The sequence below is a fragment of the Mirounga angustirostris genome, unplaced genomic scaffold, assembly GCF_029215605.1.
Source record: "Mirounga angustirostris isolate CCGP_5_RB_7025 unplaced genomic scaffold, mMirAng1.0.hap1 SCAF_9, whole genome shotgun sequence".
In the NCBI taxonomy this organism is placed as follows: Eukaryota; Metazoa; Chordata; class Mammalia; order Carnivora; family Phocidae; genus Mirounga; species Mirounga angustirostris.
This window is the reverse complement of record NW_026991717.1, coordinates 39,059,344-39,074,900: the sequence shown is the minus strand read 5'-3', so window position 1 is coordinate 39,074,900 and position 15,557 is coordinate 39,059,344. Positions and strand designations below refer to the sequence as shown.

General features: G+C 43.3%; 1 protein-coding gene across 1 annotated transcript in view; it reads left to right on the top strand.

Moving 5' to 3' along the window:
* SMAD3 (SMAD family member 3) overlaps positions 1-15,557 on the top strand; it is a 271,331-nt gene that overhangs the window by 99,228 nt on the left and 156,546 nt on the right. The window contains exon 3 of the mRNA XM_054513459.2: positions 8,526-8,814. Coding sequence (XP_054369434.1) covers positions 8,807-8,814 — 8 coding nt within the window. The 5' untranslated portion in view covers positions 8,526-8,806. The remainder of the gene's footprint in view (positions 1-8,525; positions 8,815-15,557) is intronic.

The window sequence follows — 15,557 nt, the reverse complement described above, 5'->3', positions numbered from 1 at the left end:
TGAGAATTAAAAGGAGCTGGTTTCTTCTGGTCCCAAAGCAAAACAAGCTGGTCAGTTTTCTGTCGGTCCCGAGGCAGCTCCTCACTGCCCCGGAGCCAAGCAGACACTGGCCAGTCTGTGTTCAGGGCTGAGGCTGCAGCACCCACCGGGTGGTAACGACTTCTCGGAGGGAGCTGGCTTCAGCTCAGACCGCTTCGGGTGGGGGGGAAATGAAGCTGAAGACAAAACTGTGCTTCTCATAAAGGTCTCATTCTAAAAATAAAGACCGAGTTAGCCTAGTGAGTGTCTGTAGGGATGCTTGTCTGAGTAGAGGAGTGTATTAGCTAGTCTGGGTTCTCCAAAGGAACAGAATTCATAGGAAAATATGTGTGTGTGTATCTCTCTCTAGATATGAATGAACAGGAGATATATATGTATGTGTGTGTATATGCTCACACGTGCACACACACACACAATATTATATGTATAATAAAGAATTGGCTCATGTGGTTATGGAAGCTAAGCAGTCTCATGATCTGCAGGCAGCAAGCTGGAGACCCAGGAGAGCCTATGGTATAGTTTCAGTGTGAGTCCAAAAGCCTAAGAACTGGAAGAGCCCATGATGTGAGCTCCAGTCTGTGTCCAAATCTGAAGGCAGAAGACCAATCACCAGCTTAATGGCAAGCACAGAGAGCAAATTCTCATGTACCCTGCCCTTTTGTTCTATTCAGGCCTTCAGTGGATTGGATGAGATCCACTCACATTGGGGAGCACAATCTGCTTTATGTAGTCTACTGATTCAAATGTTCATCTCATCTGAAAACACCCATACAGACACACACAGAATAACGTTTAACCAAATATCTGGGCACCCCATGGCCCTGTCAAGTTGACACATAAAATTAACATCACAAGAAGGGATAGAGCCCTGCAGAAGTTCCTGAGTAGGGGAGCCAGACTAAGAGTGCCAAGCAAGCCTTCTCCTAACAAGATCTGCATCCCAATAAGATCAAACTTTCAGCTTTTGATAAACCCATTAGGACAAGGAAGGTCCTGAGGACTGAAACTAGTCTCAAATCTAGTTAAATAATAAAGACAATTTATTGGTTTGTGTACCTGAAAATTTCAAAAGTTTGGGCTTCAGGCAAGGCTTGATCCAGTGGCTCAAAAATATCACAGGGATCCAGTTTCTTTCTGGTCTCTCTTTTTTGCCCTCCATGGACACACTGGGTTGTCAGAATTAGCAGGAAAAAATGACAGAATGTCTAGTTAAGTTTCAGATTAACAATGAATACTTTCCTTTAGTATAGATATGTCTCATGCAATATTTGGGACATATTTAACTAAAAAATTATTTGTTTATCTAAAATTCAGATTTCAGAAGGTGTCTTGTATTTTTTCTGACAACCCTATGCTAAGACTAATTCTCGCTCTCCCTCTTTCTAACTCTTCCTCCCTATCTCTTGTTCACGTTCTCTTTTGCTGTGTTTGGTAGTACCTAGATGAAAGAGTACAGTACTTCTCCAGAGCCTCAAGCAAACATCTCTTTGTATCTTCTCGGCTTGAAATGCCTATTTCTGGAGCAGTTTCTGTGACTGTGGAATAAAATGAACTGATTGACTTGGTGAGGAGGCTATGGACCTTTTAAGAAAGCAGAAGAAGGAGAATAGATGCTTGAGGGCATCCTGTAGATATCTACTATGGTGGACTTTCCATTATCAGTCACAGAATCCAAGCTCCTCAAGGTTGGATGGCACCTAATAATGACTTAGTCTAATCTGTAACACGATGCCTGAATTCCCCTTACATTATCCATCTTTATGTTCATATCTCTACTGACAGGGAGCTTCTCTCCTCCAACAAGCCCTTTCCATCTTTGGTTAGCCCTGACTGTTGGAAAGTTGTAGCTGGAATCTTTTTTCTTGTATCTCCCACCCACTGGTACCACTGTAGAGGTATCTACAGGGAGTCTTCTAAATCAGCTCTGGATGAATGAGCATCTACTCCACTCCAGGTGCTGGGCTATGTGATCGTTCATAGTTCATCTCATTTCATTCTCCCAACACCCTGTGAAATAAGCCAGTCCCTTTTGATGGATACAAAGACTGGGGAGTTAAGTCACTTGCCCTAATTACACAGCTAGTGACAGAGCTGGATTTGAGCATATGCAAGTTCTGATGTCCCACCCACCTGCCCCTCTACCATGATGAGAAACCAGCCATCTTTCAAATATCCGATGACAGTGTCCTCATTCCCTTCCTAGCTAGGGACCTTGTTCTTTAGTCCTTAAAGTTGGTGTCCCAGGTGGGACATGCTGCTCAGATGTGGTCAAGGGTAAAAGAATTGGGAAGGAGAAGCAATCAGTCCAGAGAGCTTTGTATACAAACCACTCATCAGTTGATTTCATTCACTTGCCCATAGAAGCTGAGCACCTGGTGTGTGCAGATACCATGCGAGGCATTGTGGGGAGGAAAGATCATCTGTAGCTCATGGCCCAGAAGGGGAAACAGAGAGAAGACAAATAATTACAGTAAAATGTGATGTAGATATGTTTGAATAGCAACATGAATAGAATGCTGTGAGTCTAGTGATGGGGAAGTCAAGGGGAAAAGGGCACTCCAGGCAGGAGGAACAACCCAGGCAAAGCACAGCGTGGTGAGTTCCCACATTCTGGCAGGGGACTGAAGAAACGCCTGGATGTGAAGATGCTTGGTTGAAAGACTGCCATGGACTCATACCAGTGGGACTGCATCGACAGGGAGGATCTTTGCTTCCCAAGGCGCCCCTGGCCTGGGTCTTCCTTCTTGGATCCCCATACTGTTTCTATTGCAAACTCTTTCTCCATACATTTTGATCAATTCGTGCTTCATTCCCACATAGGAAACTGTTTTATGGCATTTGAAAACACCATAAATGGGCGAAGGACATAGGCCGGTTAACACAAAAAGGAATTTGGTTAGTAAACAGGCATGAGGAAACAGTCAACCTGGCCAGTAGTCAAAGAAATGCAAATTAAAACAACTGAGGTGCACATTTCCACCTATTAAATTAGCAGCCATAACAAAAAGGTTTAGATGATTATATTCCATTCTGGTGAGGTCTGGGGAAAAGTAATAGCTCTGATATTGTTGGAAGCAGGACCAAGCTATATGATCTGCAGGCCTGGTATAAACTGAAAATGTGGGATCTCTTGTTCAAAAATTATTCATAATTTCAGGACCACAGCAACAGAGCATTAAATCAAATGCTGGGCCCTTCTAAGTCCTCCTTGGAGGTTTTATAAATGGGTACAGCCCTGTTACAAGAAAGGAGGTGTTCCTTCTCCTGCCAAAGCCAATCCCTCCACCAGTGTTTTGGACCTTATCCCCTCTCACCTACTCAGGGACTGGGTTATCAATGGTCACTTCTCTCTTGACATTTACCCACTTGCTCTCAACCTGAGTTTTCCCATTGGCATTCAACATACACACAAGTCCTCCTTTCTGGAAAGAAATACAAAACTGAAAACCCTCCCTCAAGCTCTCACTCCACTTCTTCCAGCTGTCCTCCTACATCCCGGTCTCAGCCACCCTTCCGGAAGGGGGTGTATGGACATGCCATCCCCCTGTCCTTATGTCCTAGCCATTTCTCCCTTCTGTTTGTCACCATCATTAAAGGTCTTGCCAAGGTCCACCATTGATCTGAATCCATTTTCTGGGACTTCCTGGCAGTACTTGACACTGGTGACCCCTCTCTCCTTCCTGTAATATTCTTCCCTTGGCTTCTGTGACATCATGTCCTCCTGGTTTTCCTCCCATATCTCTTTCAGTCTTCTTGGCTAGTTGTCTTCCTCCACCTGGCCATGAAGGTGGGAGTTCCTTACTCACTTGGTCTAGACCTCATTCACCCTCAATCTTTCTCCTTTGGCAAGCTCGTCCACACCTGTGGCTTTTGTCCCTATCCATACGTGGCCAATTCATAAGTTCATGGCTCTGACCCAAACTCTGGTCTTGTTTTCAGACCCATGGTCCCACCGCCAATTGAAAGCTCCTCTTGCCTATCTCAAAGACACCTTGAACTCCTTATGTACAACCCCCTACCCCAGTTCTGGTCCACTTCCATCATTCCCTGTATCTGTGATCGGCACTACATTCATCCTGTTCCTCATGCCAGAAATCTAGCTGTTGTTCTTCTTATTTCCTTCTCCTTCCCCTTCCCCCACACATCTTAAGTCAGATCTATGACTAAGTCTTGTCAATTTTACCTCCTCAATATTTCCTACTTGTGCCCACTTCTCTCCATTTCTATTCCTACTCTCTTCATCTAAGCAACTACCATCTTCCGTCTCAACCACTGCAACAGCTGCCCGTTGGTACCCCATCTCCCTGCTCAAACTCCCTCCCATCACGGACTGCAGCCAGAGTGAGTATTTCGAAGCACACATCCAATTCAAGATGGTCCCATTGCTCTCAGAATAAAGACCAATGCCTTTGCAGGACCCACAGGCCCTGCCTGGGTCTTGCCCCTGGTGCCACCAGCTTGTTGAGCTCCAGCTATTGTGGTCTTCTTAACTTGGCCAAAACCCATTCGTACATGCCGTTCCCTCTGTCCAGAATGCTATTCTTTCCTCCCATTTGCTTTAATTAGCTCCTAGTCATCCCTAAGTCCTTAGCTCAATCACTTTTTCCTTAGGAAATCCTTCCATTAACCACCAGCCAAAGTAGGGTTCCACCATGAAATACTTTTACAACCCCATGCCTGTCTCCTTAGTAATGCTTAGCGTGGCTATAATTTTATCCATCTGTGTGATGACCTGATTGAGTCTGTCTCCCCAGCTAGAAGTAGGGCTTATGAATGCAGACTATATTCTTCCTCACTATTGTAATCCTAATACTTAGTCAATGTCTGGCAAGAAGAAAGTGCTCAATAAATATTTGCTGAATGAATGAATGGAAATCCATTTAGCAGCATATTTTGAGAGCTATGGAAATGTTCATATGGTTTGATCCAATAATCCCACTTCTAGGAATTTATCCCAAGGAAGTAATCCAAAAAAAAAAAAAAAAAAGAAAGAAAGAAAGAAAGAAAGAAAATGTTTTATACATGAAGGTATTAACTACATTTTTTCTAGTAGGATATTTTTTTTAAAACCTATAGATGTCCAGCAATAGGGGACATATTAAAGAGTGGTAGACCCACAAAGTAAACAACACGGTCATTTAAAAGTCATTGTGAGGACTAAGTAGCAATATGGAAAATAGTTTATAGTATTACAATTGTTTTTCAAAAGCCAAATGCAAAACTGGAGTTTTACAACTATGAGAAATGTTTTATGCATGCAGACAAGTACCAGATGGGAAGAAGGAAAAATACATGAATTGATTTGTCAAGAAAAAGTGGATCATGATTGAATTTTCCATTTCATTTTGATTTCTCTTAGTGTAGTTATATTGGTTTTGCTCACATTATACTTTAATGTATTCTATGAGTTTCAGCCAGCAATCATAGGTTGGAGAAAATAGCCATGTTAAGCTAAGGATCCATAGGAGCACAAATGCCTAATAAATAATGTTATTTTAGAAGGACCTCATTAACTACTTGTGAAATAGACTTCATGATAATTAGACTCATGAGTATAATATTTCATGAACATTCATGTACATGTCTTTTTGTGGACATATTTTTGTTTCCTTTGGGTAAGCACCTAGGAATGGCATAGCTGGACTATATGGTAGGTGTATGTTAAACACTTCACTGTGAACCAGTTTTATCTATTTTTAAAATTATTTTTTGAAAGATTTATTTGTTTATTTGAGAGAGAAAGAGAGAGAGCGAATGCTGGGGGGAGGAGCAGAGGGAGAGGGAGAGAGAGTCTTAAGCAGACTATGCTGAGCATGGAGCCCCACACGGGCTTGATCTCACAACCCAAGATCGTGACTTGAGCTGAAACCAAAAGCTGGACGCCACCCAGGTGCCCCTAAAATTATTTTATTTTTAAATGATTGTATACAGTGAAGTCATACATCATGATGTTCTTATATGTATATGTTTCTGACTGTTTATGTACATACATATACACACACACACACATACGCACACTGAATGATTACTATAGTCAAGATAGTTCATATATCATCTCTTTATGTAGTTACCTTTTTTAAATGTGGTGAGAGATCTAAAATCTACTCTTAGCGATACAGTATTCCAGTATTTAATACAGTATGATTGACTATAGTCACCATGCTCTACATTAGATCTCTGGACTTATTCATTCTATCTAACTGCTACTTTGCGTCCCTTGACCAACATCTCCCCATTTTCCCTCCTCCCTGCCCATGGTAACCACCCTTCTACCTTTCTACTCTCTGCTTCTACATATTTCACTTTGTTAGAGTTCACATATAAATGAGACTGTGCAGTATTTGTCTTTCTGTGCTTGGCTTTTTCATTTAGCATAATGTCCTCCAGGTTCATCCACATTGTCACAAATAACAGGGTTTCCTTTTTTTTTTAAAGGCTGAATAATATTCCATTGTGTATGTGTGTAGTATATATATATACGTACATATATATGCATATATATACATATACACATATACATACATACACACACATATAGATCTCCCCACATAGTTACATCTGTTTGTGTGGTGAGAGAATATATATATATATATATATATATATATATATATATATATATATATATGACAAACATGCACACCAACTAGGATGGCTGCAGTAAAAAAGATGGACAATAACAAGTGTTGGTGAGAAAGCAGAGAAGGTGGAACTCCCCTGCATTGCTGGTGGGGATGCACAATGGCGCAGCTGCTCTGGAAAACCATCCGGCAGTTCCTCAGAAGGTTAGACACAGAGTTACCATGTGACCCAGCAACTCCCTTCCCAGGTATATACCAGAGAGAAATGAAGACATACATCCCCATACAGATTCATACATGAATGTTCATAGCAGCATTATTCCTCAAAGTGTCAACAACCCAAATGTCTATTAGTGATAGAAAGATAAATGAAATGTAGTGTATCCTTGCAATAAAGTGTGATTTGGCAATAAAAAGGAAGTATTGATACATGCTCCAACATGGATGAACCTTGACAACGTTATGTTAAGTGAAAGAATTCAGTCACAAAAGACCACATATTGTATGATTCCATTTATATCTAGTGTCCAGAATAAGCAAATCTATAGGAACAGAAGGTAGATTTGTGGTTGCTTAGAGCTGGGCATTGAGTGGTGGTGGAGGAGAAGGGGGAGTGACAGCTAATAGGTATGGGATTTCTGTGGCGGAGGGGGATGAGCCTATTCTATAAGTAGATTGTGGTGATGTTTGCACATCTATGACTATACTAAAAACCAATGAGTTGTACACTTTAAATGGTGAATTATATGACAAATGAATTATACCTCAATAAGATTGTTTAAAAAAATCAAATGACCTGTATATGTGGGTCTATTCCTGGACTCTTCATTCTTGACACCAATACCAAACTGTGTTGATTACTGTAACTTTATCGATTTGGAAATTGACGAGTATAATTTCAACATCTTTTTTCTTCAAAATTGTTTGGGCTATTATAGGTCTTCTTTAGAGTTGGCTTGCCAGTTCCTACAAAAAAGAGTACAGCTACGGTTTGTCTGGAATAGCATTGTGTCTATAGATCAACTTTGGGAGAACTGACACCTTAATAATACTGAGACTTCTGATCCACAAAAATAATCTCCATTTATTTAAGTCACCTTGAATTTCTATCAGCAATGCTATCTGGTTTTCAGTTTATAAGTCTTGCACATCTTTGTCAAATGTATCCCTGAGGATTTCTTATTTTTGATGACACACAAAGTTCTAAAAGAATTATATCAGCAGAAATACTGCCAGTTTAGGCTGAAAGGGACAGAGATAGTACAAAATGAAAAGAGGCCATTTGGACTCCTCAAATTCTACTGGCAGGAAGCAGGCTGACAAAACTACTCAGCTGCAGATAAATGTGCTTCTTTTCATTAAACCATATTTTTGGGTTTTTAAAAAATTTTAATTCCCAATCACTCATTGCTAATATATAAAAGTATAATTGATTATAAAAAACATTAACCCTGTATTCTGTGAATTTCCTAAATTCACTTATTTGTTCTAGTAGCTTTTTTGTAGATTCCTTATAATTTTCTGCCCAGATGATTGTGTCATCTGCAAATGAACAATTTCAATTCTTCCTTTCCAATCTGAATGCATTTTATTTCTTTTTCTTGCCTCGTTGTATTGGCTAGAAACTCCACTATGATGTTGAATAGAAGTAGTTAGCATACACATCCATGTCCTATTCTAGGTCTTAGGGGAATGCATTCAATGTTTTAGCGTTATAAAACCATTGGTAGCCAGTATCCAAGAAGGCTCCACTGATCCTCACTTAACTGGTGTCCATGTCCTTGCTAGTCTTTGTGTATCTGGATTGGTCTGTATGACCAGTAAAATAATGAGGAAGTGGTAGTGTGTGAATTCAGAGACTAGACAATAAAAAGCCATTGTGGCTTCCATCTTGGTTTCTCTCTTTAGAATCACTTGTCTTGGGTGAAGCCAGATGGCATACCAAGCAGCCCTGTGGAAAGGCCCATGTGCCAAGGAACTGTGGCCTACTGACAAGAGCCAGTGAGGAATTGAAACTTTAGCCAACAGCCATATGAAAGACACCATATTAGGAGTGAATTCCCCATCTTCATGACCACGAATCTTTATGACTGCAGCCCTAGACAACAAATAGACCGGAACCTCATGGAAGATCCTGAGCTAGAACCACCTAACTAAGCAACTCCAGACTCCTGAACTTCAGAAATCACATGAGATGGTAAGTGGCTTTTGTTTAAGTGGATCAGTTTTATGGTAACTTGTTACAAAGCAGTAGATAACTAATAATGGTTTCCGTGTCTGGAAATGGGCCAAGGCCATCAAAGAAAAACTCAAAATTTGAGTGTTTTTGGAATTGAGTGATGAGCTGGATGGAGATGGGAGGACCTTGAGAAGGCTATTTGTGGGGACTTACAGGCAAGTGAGGAGCATGTTCTTGGAAATTGGAGGAAGGGGGATTCTTGATTTGTAGTTGGAGAAAGTTTAGCAGCACTGTACCTGCAGTTATATGCAAATGAACTGGGTAATTGGGCTAAGGCGACTTCCACCCACACTCTGGAAGGTGTTGCCTGATTTCCTGCTGCTTATAGTTAAAATGTTAGAGGAGAGACATAAGCTGAAGGAAAACTTCCTTAAAAAAAAAAAAAAGAGAGAGAGAGAGAGAGAGGCCTTGGGGTTTGTGAAGATTCCCAGCTCTTCAGATAGCAAACAATGCTAAAATTATGAAATGGCTTCTGAGTGAAGATCAAATGCAGCTATCTCTCAGGAAATCATGGTCTAAAGATGAAGTCAGAGGAGGGTATGACTGTGACATCCTTTGTCAACACTTCAGAAAGATCAAGGGTGGCGCCTGTAAGTACAACCTGCTGTACACTGTACCTCTCAAGATTTTAAGGGTGTGACCGGCTAGAAATGAGTCACCAAGTGGGACAAGATTCTGGAGCCAGACTGTTGGATCAGGTGGCAAGTGACAGCAAGAGGGGTGTGTGGAACAGGTAGAAAATTTCTAGAGACCACCATGAGAGCAGAGTTTGTGGCCGAGAACATGCATGCTGGTCTAAATCCCAGTTCTGCCACTTGCTGGCAACGTGACCTTGGGCGAGATACTTTGTCCCTCAGTTTCCTCGGCAGTAAGACGGGGATCACAGTCCCTGCTTTATGGAGCTGTTGTGAGGGTTTAAATGGCTTAATACCTATGAGCACCTGGAACAATGCCTGATATACAGACTGTGGTAAAGAAGGGATAGTCACTGTTATCATTTGGGAAGGTGAAGTGAAAAAGCCTATATTTCTTATAGTGAAGCTGGAGGTGGCCTATGTAGTACTTTGGGCAACAAAAGGAACCATGGCCTTGATGTGTTGTCACAGGCTACAGAGGCTGCCACAGGCTATCTAGACATAACAGTAACCCAGGGGCAAATGGGAGACTAGGTCCTAAAGCTGTTAATTTGCAAGTGGCAAACAAGTGTCAGGGACAAAGAGCTCAGAATTGAAAGGGGGAGGGAGGCTGCTATGCTCTGAGGACGCTCAGAATCAGATAATCAGAGCTAGAAGGGGTTTTATGAGTTCATCCGATGTCAAGACTTTTGTCAGAGGAAGAAGCTCATAGGGGAAGAAACACAGCCAAGTAGCGCAGAGCCGGACCTATTACTAGAGGAAAACCCACAGTCTCCTGGTGCCTACAGCCCAAAAGTGGGCCTCAGCACCACCTGCTTCTCTGTACTGGTCTGGGCAAGGCCTGATCAAAAATGGTTGCTCCTCGCTGTCCAAGAAGGGCTGAAATAATCATAAATGTTCATATACTTTCATATACTTTTAGCTAACATTTATTAAGCAGTTATGCCTTAGTCACAATTGTATTGGGATAAGCCAGTTTATGACAATTTCATATAGATCAACCTACTACATTTCTTTGATCATGATAAAACTCAATGAAGTAGATACTATTCCTATCCCCATTTTACAGATAAGGAGACTGAGGCATAGAGATACTGACTTACCCAGGTTCACACAGCTGGTAAGGGATGGAGCCAGTTTACAAATACCCAGGGTCTGATCCCCATGCTTGTGAACCCCTTCTCTAGACACTGACGGGGCCGGCCCTGGCACCTGACCCCCGGAGTCAGGGAACCAGCTTCCGGCAGGGAATTAGGTCAACCTCAACCTCCTGGGGCCTTACCAGAAAGAGTGCCTGCAGGAACAGGCCTGTGATCTCAGACTGGCGGGGCTTCGAGAGACAATGGGCCAACCTGTGAGCACCAGGCATCGCAGCCTTTGAGACAATGTGCTTCTCCAAACACCAAACACCGGCATAACAAACACCACGGACTTCCACAGCACCGAAGTCTAAATATTGAAATGGAGCTTCCGTGCCTCGCCACGTGCGCGGGGAGATCGCAGCTGAAAGGAGGCAGCTGCTGCTATTGTCTGGATTCCCCAGAGGGAAGATCTGAGGCTGTTTCTCTAGTTCTGCAAGACTTCCGCCGCCTCTCTCTCTCGAGCGCCATCCCCCCCGCCCCCCCCCCCCGCCCGTCTGAAAGAGGGTTTGTTTGATGTCAGCCAGACTGGGGGACCCCCAACATCCCACTGTGATCTTTGCTGGTCTGTAGCAAAACAAGAAAATAAGGACTATGTGGGGAGTTTTCCCTAAAGCTAAAGGAATTCCATGTCAAGAATCCCATTTCGGAGACACAGCTTCCTTTTTCACCGCTCCTGAGCGCTGGGCGTTACTCCATCCTCCTCTCTGTGCTGACCCTCTTCCTCTTCTAATGCTCGCTCTGCATTGCCCAAGAGCTGAAGAGTGGTTTCTCCAGAGCCAGCTCTGTTTCATGACTTTTTAGTCTGTTTCCACTGCTGACTTCTCCACGCTCTTAATACTTCTTTGCTCACATTCTCTCAAGGGAATCTGCTTGACCCAACATGCCTCTTTTACCCTATGCCATCTCACACGTTGCTGGCCAGCCAGCCAGCCAGCCAGATGACCCCTGGTCCAATCAGGGGCTGGGGCCCAAAACACGGTTGCCCTTTGAGCAGGTGGCAGTAGTGGGCCAGTTCCCCCTTGGAAGGGATTGACATGGCTGCACAAAAGTCCAATTTGTTGGGTTTTTAAAAAAGATTTTATTTATTTGCCCGCACAAGCAGGGGGAGCGGCAGGCAGAGGGAGAAGCAGGCTCCCAGCTGAGCAGGGAGTCCAATGCGGGGCTCGATCCCAAGACCCTGGGATCCTGACCTGAGCTGAAGGCAGACGCTTAATGACTGAGCCACCCAGGTGTCCCAAAAGTCCAATTTGGATTTGTATTTCTCAGCTTCGGAAGGTGTACAGTCACAGCTCAGAAAGGTCCACCGGAAACACAAGGGATGCCAAATCAGGTCAAGCTGCGGGGAAGGTAGCCAAGGGGCAGACTCACACCAACTGGGCAGGATTCAGCCCAATGGGGTGGTTGTTGAGGCAGGGAGGAAGACACATATTGAGCCATATTTGGGGAGAAAATCAGTAAGGCTTCGTGAAAAATTGGAAATATGGAATGAACAAGAGGGAGGATGGATGGTAGCCTTGCTCACTGAGAAGGAACACAACAGGTGTGGAGAGATGAAGGAGAAATGGGCAGTTCCTCCTGACGTGTGAACATGAGACAGCCTGTACATGCACCCACAGCAAGGTGGCGGTGCAGGTGTGAAGTGTGGGGAAGAAGTCTGGGTAGGAAGGACAGATGGGAGAGTCATTGCTGGGTGAAGCCAGGGAGTGGATGACTTCACCTGGGAGAAGTGGCCTGCACAACTGACACATGACAAATGCTTACGGGGCGTACGAGGGGACGAATGGGCACATGCATGAATGACCTGGCCAAGACTCGGGATTCGCCCGTGTTTCACTCCTTGCTAAGTGATGCAGCCACTCACTGAGTGCCTGCACGATTTAAAAAACAGGATGGTGAATGGAAGGAATATGGATTTTGAAGGCAACACTGAGTTCAACTGCAGGGTCTAGAAGTTAGTAGCTGTGTGCTTTTGGGCTTTGCCCTTAACCTCTTGCAGCCTTAGCTTCCTCCTCTCAAAACTGGTGTAATGGCCCTTCCCTCATTAGGCTACAGTGGATACTACACAAGAGAGCAAGAACAGAAGTTCAAGCACAGGATTTGGTATGTATCACAGGCACTAAAGAACAGTTAGACTCCCGCCTCCTCCTGAAACGAACTTTGAGATGCTGCAGGGCATTTGGGGTAAGAGCGTAAGAGAGATTCGGAGGATGTCATCCCTGTAGCCCACAGGCTCTCAGAAGGACCCGCTGATTGTGTAAATCATCGCATCTGGAGCTAACATCAAGAGTCTAACTTCAAGGCCAGGATCAAGCAGTTCTCCAGCTCTCCACCCCCACCCCCTGCACAGGCCCTCTGTGACAGTCATGTGGCCTCACTCCCCAGTGGGTGCCTCCCTCTTGCAGGACTCCCATGGGCCCCAAGGGTGTGCCCACCCATGGCTCCAGCCCCCAGGGAACCTTCCTTCCACTGTCTGCAGCCATCCAGCTGCCACATTCCAACCCGAGGCCCCAGTTTCCAAGTCATGAAACCATCCCATGCACCAAGAGCACCCATTCTGGCCCATGGACCAGTGCTGAATAGATAGAAAATGCACAGGAAAGGGTGTTAGCTTCATTTAACATCAAACATTCAATACCTGAACACCAGTTTACTTCAAGCCATAAGTGCTCTTCAAAGAAGGTTCTAGAACTCTGTTGAGAGAAATAAAGGAAGGCAACAATAAATGGACAGCCTGTCCACTCCAGGCGAGAGGATCACAAACAGCAAAGCCAACATTTCTCTTGAATTCCAGATAACTTTAATGCACCACCGATTAAGGATCCCAAGGGATACTTTATAAGAACTTGATAAATGAGTAGTGATGTTCAGTTACCAGATTTAATAGTTAAAAAGACTACAGCTTCCCTTTTAAAGGGTATGATAGTAAATTTACCCTACCAGATTTCCTAACATATTACAAAGTGACAATTATCCAAACCATATGGTAACAATGGGGGAAAATTAGTGGAAGCAAGGAAATGATCCAAAATCAATCCAATGAGTAGTAAAACTTCAAGTAATCCGACAATGGCGAAAGGAATTACTATATAATAAATGTTTGGTAGAGAATTGTAATGAATACAGAGAAGAGTTACACCTTATACTGTTTCCCACAATAAATTGCAGATGAGATTTTGTGCATCTCTGAAAAACCATTAAACAACCCCAAGAATCTGGAATTCCATGGTTATCACATTGGAAAAGAATCCATCCCCAGAAACTAAAAAGATTTTCAAGTTAAAGAATAGGAGATTTTTGTTGAATAAAACACAGGATAATCACAAGAGGAAAATAACAGCCTGGAAAAAAATAAACCACTGATACATCGAAAATATATTAAATTTTGCTTTTTCACAAAAAGCTAAAATCAGTGCCCAGATTCCACTCAGAAAGCAGCAAAAGAGATGAACAGACAGTTTATACAGGAAGTACAGATGGTAGATCAAAATGTGAAAAAGTACATAACTCCACCAGAAATGAGAAAAATGCAAACAAACCAGCTTTAAGGTATCAGCACACATTTCTCAAACTAGTCAAAATAAAAGAGCAAAACGCTGTGTTGGTAGAGCTGAGGGAAGCAGGCAGGAGAGTTCAGGGAGGTTCAGAGCACAGACGTGGGAGCCAGATAGCCAGATTAAATGCTGGCTCTACCATGTACCCAGCAAGTGATTTAACCTCTGTGCCTTGGTTTCCTTGTCTACCAAGTGAGATTTAGATGAATCTCTAGATAGATAGATAGATAGATAGATAGATAGATAGATAGATAGATAGATAGATAGATAGATGTGCTTGGAACAGTGCCTAGTACATAGCAAGTGCTATATAAGTGTCAGCTATTATTACTGGGGGTGGGGAGGGGACTTCCCCATCATTTTCTCTCAATTGTAGTAGAAAGGGCATGGACTTTGGAGCCAAAAAATCATTCATTCAACAGATATTTACCCAAGGCCAGATCCAGGTGAAAATCCCAGCTATGGTAATTATTAGTGAGGTCATCTTGTGAAAATTACTTAGCAATACTGAATCTCAGCTTTCTCCATCTGAAAAACAGAAAAACACAACCTAAAATGGCTTAGTCTGGTTTGCGGTGTGATGAGATGCCACACAACAAAGTAGCTGGGATGGGATCTGGCATGCGGAAGTCCTAAATACATCTTAGATTCCTCACTGCTACTCCTAGAACTTCAACCCAACTCAAGCACACATCCTGTATCTGAGGTCATGGCATTTGCTCCCAGTGGCCTGCCAGCTCGACCAGATTCAGATCCTTAGATGGCCCCAAGCCCTGATGCACATGATGCTGCCTACCTCCAAGATAAATAGATCAAAATAACATCACCAATCCATAAAATAAAAGTTGGTGTTTTGGGGTGCCTGGGTGGCTCAGTCAGTTAAGCATCTGCTTTCAGCTCAGATCATGATCTCAGGGTCCTGGGATCGAGTCCAGGAGTCCGGCATCGGGCTCCCTGCTCAGCAGGGAGTCTGCTTCTCCCTCTTCCTCTGCCCCCCTCCCCCAACTCATGAGCACTCGTGCTCATGGTCTCTCTCAAATAAATAAATAAAATCTTTTTAAAAAGTTGGTGTTTTGATATGCCACAAAACTTATAATCTGGGTTCTCTCTTCAGATCGTATAAATCACCTTTTGATAGGCCACAAAACTTACTTGTAGGCTGCAAATACAACTGCTTATTTCTGTATTTTCTCTCTCACTCTTGCTTTCTCGTTTTAGTCTCCCTGTCGCTACTGGCCTTTTTCGGGTGGTTTAGCCAGCCTAGCGGGTAATCCCAGCTTGCTGCCAAATCATCCCTGTGCCATGGGGAGGACCATAAGGACTTTAGATTCCTCCCTCCCCATGGGTATTTGCATTTTAGGTTGTGGGGAACG